Source organism: Morone saxatilis, unplaced genomic scaffold, assembly GCF_004916995.1.
Source record: "Morone saxatilis isolate NCDOM2014 unplaced genomic scaffold, NCSU_SB_2.0 Contig0, whole genome shotgun sequence".
Taxonomy (NCBI): Eukaryota; Metazoa; Chordata; class Actinopteri; family Moronidae; genus Morone; species Morone saxatilis.
The window spans coordinates 9152662-9156235 of NW_023339650.1; the positions used below are offsets into that span (position 1 = coordinate 9152662).

At 41.3% G+C, this 3574-nt stretch overlaps 1 protein-coding gene across 1 annotated transcript; it reads left to right on the plus strand.

Annotated features, from left to right (window-relative positions):
* The first annotated feature begins 220 nt into the window (after window positions 1-220).
* LOC118324357 (protein diaphanous homolog 1-like) lies at window positions 221-3112 on the plus strand. The gene is made up of 3 exons (XM_035656664.1): window positions 221-292; window positions 1921-2100; window positions 3089-3112. Exons 1-3 carry the CDS (start codon window positions 233-235, stop codon window positions 3110-3112), a joined length of 264 nt encoding a protein of 87 aa, XP_035512557.1. The 5' UTR covers window positions 221-232.
* Window positions 3113-3574: the final 462 nt, after the last annotated feature.

Sequence of the window (3574 nt, forward strand, 5' to 3'; positions counted from 1 at the left end):
ACTGAGTAGTGTGATAAGGGAAAAATAGGGAGACACATAGGACACTTGTTTCGTGTGTATGCGTCTGTTTGTGAATGTATTTGTGTACACAGTATGTGCCAGGCTGAAGGGTGCGATGTCTTCAGTGCCAGACGTGTGCAGGTCCGTTGTCTGAAACCCTTATCTTATCCACCACCTCTTTGTCTCCTTCTCTTTTCCTTGCTTCTGTCCTCTCTGTTTGTTCACAGACAACATGGTGGACCAGACCAAGGTGGAAGCCAGTGCTGCCAAGGCAAATGAACTGGAGAAGAAGGTGAAATACACAAATTCATTCACACTGAAAATCATAAATACAAACACACAAAAAAACACCATCAACAACAACATGCTATATACGTATTATAGCTTACATAACATATTTACGCATCCACCCAAGAGCACACAAGCTATTACAATCATATTGACGCCAAAGAAAATCATGCATCGTAAGTCTAACATTTCCCCCTCACACACCTAAACACATTGCGATAGTAATGAAATTCTATGCGAGTGTTGTCTGGCTGACATGGGTTGACAAATGAGAAAAAGGCAGGAACAGAGGGTGACTAAGAGAATGAGCATACACATGTCTGACAGCAACCCGACAAAAATACTTTTAGAGGCTAGCAAAAACACACTCACATTCACACACAAGGGGGTAAATGCCTTGATTGCGGTGTGCTACTACCCTGATGTTCCTGTCCCAGTGACAGGATAATTGCAAAGAGGGAGCTGAAACTAGCCTTCATTCAGGCACGCATAAAGACACACACTCTCACATTGGATCATATCAATTGAACGCATGCCTATCCACATAAGCACACATTACATGAACGCACTTGGATTAATTTTCGTTGACCACACACACACACACCATAGTGCTGGCTGTGTATGATGGGGTAATTGCAGGCAGTCTCTGGCAGGAATTAGGAATGAGGCTGTCAGGACGCTGACAGCGAGAGTAACGGATCTGCTGTCGGCAAATTAAACAGCCATGTGTGTCTGTGGGTTCATGGATTCATCTGTTTAAATACTCTTATCCTGTTTGTCAAGTGTACTAGAAGAAAAATCCTTGAAAGTGTACGAAAGTGAAAAAATTTTAATTGGGGGTAAAATGTTTCTCTATCTCTCTTTTTCTTTTTAGTGGACGTGAAGGCTTTAAATGGAAGTGAGAAGTGAATTCATACAAGTGCACCGAAGCATCCTAACTTAATAATTGACAGTAATTTGCAGTGTAAATTATACAATGAAACTGAAAGCACTAGACTGCAGGAAATGGCTTTTGCAGATCTTTGTGATCCGAAGCTGCTGCAGCTTCAAGAGGGGGAGGCTAAAAGCTTGTGCATGCAAACACTCTTTGCTCCCATATTTCATTGGAGAACCCTAGTGTATTGGTAGCTTCTGGGTTGATATTTATTTCATTTTTTCAGTCATCCTTTTAAATGAAATTGTTAAAAAAACAAAAAAACATATTTGCTTTTGATGACTTCTTGCTCAACCCTAATCCTGTACTGGTACACCTTCCGTATTGCAGCAATACCACCATATCCATTCTTTATACATTTTACACATAGTCTTCCATTATGGCTGATATGTCCGTCCCTACTATCTTCAGAAAAAGAGATTTGTTTGCCAGGTGGATGTGGCTATCACTCTTGGTACTTTTACTGCAGTCAAAGCTGCACACGATTAGTTGAATATTCATTACACAAACATATCAGGAACAGCATTTTAATATTAGTGGTGCAGTATCTGTGTAGTCCTGGCACTAATTGGACTTTTTGTTAAAGGGAATCTGTGAAAACATTGCTCAAGATGATGCCTCTTTAAACTTTTTAAAACACTTTTTAGGATACTGTAACTGAGTCTGTCCTTTCTTATGACCCTTTACATGTATATTAGCTGGATGCAGAATTGACGGCGCGCCACGAGTTGCAGGTGGAGCTGAAGAAACTGGAGGGGGACTATGAGCACAAGCTGCAGGACTTGAGCCAAGAGAAGGAACAGCTGGCCTCTTCTAAGCTGGAGCGAGAAAAGGAGAACCAAGGACTACAACAACAGCTAAGCACTCTGCAACAGCAGGTACACACAAACACGTACACACACACCTGTGTATGTGGGGCTCAAAGCCAAATAATTCCAAATTTAAATAGAAGCTTTTTGCATTTTAAGTGTTTTTCGTTTACTGTGGAGCCAATAAGCTAAATATGACAGTCCTCTAAATAAGTTTTTTTACTATGTGAATTAATCTTAAAGTAAATAAATTCCTGCATTCATTGAATTAAAAGTGAGTTGAGTCTTAAGCAAAGTCTAAGCACCAAAAAGTTGTCCAACAACTATGCACACCCACACAAACACAGAAGCCCCTTGGCCTTAAATGATTTAGCCAACTGCTAGCATGGCATGGAAAGAGGAAAAAAACTAAAAGGATATTGTGGGAAGAAGCCAAATCCTTTAGAGATTAAGAAACCCAATAAAAACATGGGAAGTAGGGAAATGTGAGTATAAAGAGTGACTAAAGGGAGAAGAAAGAAGAAGAAAAGGAAAGGATGGAGACGGGACAAACAGAATTTTTAAGGCCAAGATACACATGTAAGTGTGTGTGTGTGTGTGTGTGCGTGTGCTGGTGGGAAGGCGGGGGAGTTTTTTTGTGACAAAGTGGTGTTTAGTGAGAGAGAATGTACAAGAAATAGAGCAACAAAGTGTGATCCATCACAGAGAAGCCCATATCATTTACATCCCATAATGTGTGCTCTCATGTTGCTGTTGCTTCTGTAATGCGTCATTGCCCAGGATAATGCTGTCATATGTTGTGTTGACAGAGTCATGTGTCTTATCCCGCACCATGTCCGTCTACCTGAGTGCAGCACTTACAGCTCATAGCCACCCAGGTACCAGTGTCGAAGGAAAAGAGTATAACACTTCACAGTACATTAAGTTGGAGTAATAAGGTGTTTGCAAGGGCAGCATCTCTCTCTCTATTCTCTGTTATTTCCTCGGTTATTCGTTTTCTCCCTTTCTATGTCTTTTTCTCTCTTTCACATTGTGCTTGTCTTTTTCTCTCCCACAGTCTCTTAGTCACTCACACTCATGAGAGTCCCAAGGGTGGTAGAGTTACGGCCATAGTGTGTAACTCTGTATCTGTCAGATGTCTGTCTGTATGGGTGGAGGGTGTGTGTAGTGGTGGGGTGTAACTTTTCTAAAGGCAACACCAGCTGCTAGTGAAGCTTTTGCTGTGTGTGTGTGTGTGTCTGTGTAATTTTCAAAGCCTCTCCCTCAGTACTTGTGTGTGTGCTTATTGGCATAGCCATAGAGTGAGCTGTCCATGCCTGCTGGCCACCGTTCCACCAGCATGTCAAATTCTCAGTGCTCCCAGTCTGCCCAGTGAAAAAAAACGGAGCCATCATGGAACTTACCTGAGTAGAAATTGTTAGAACATTTGTTTGACACACCTTTAATTAATTAGCAAAACTCTTATTAGAGTGCAAGCAGAGTCATTTCAAAGATCTGCTACATCACACAGGATGTATCAAGCGAAAATACATACACACATCCT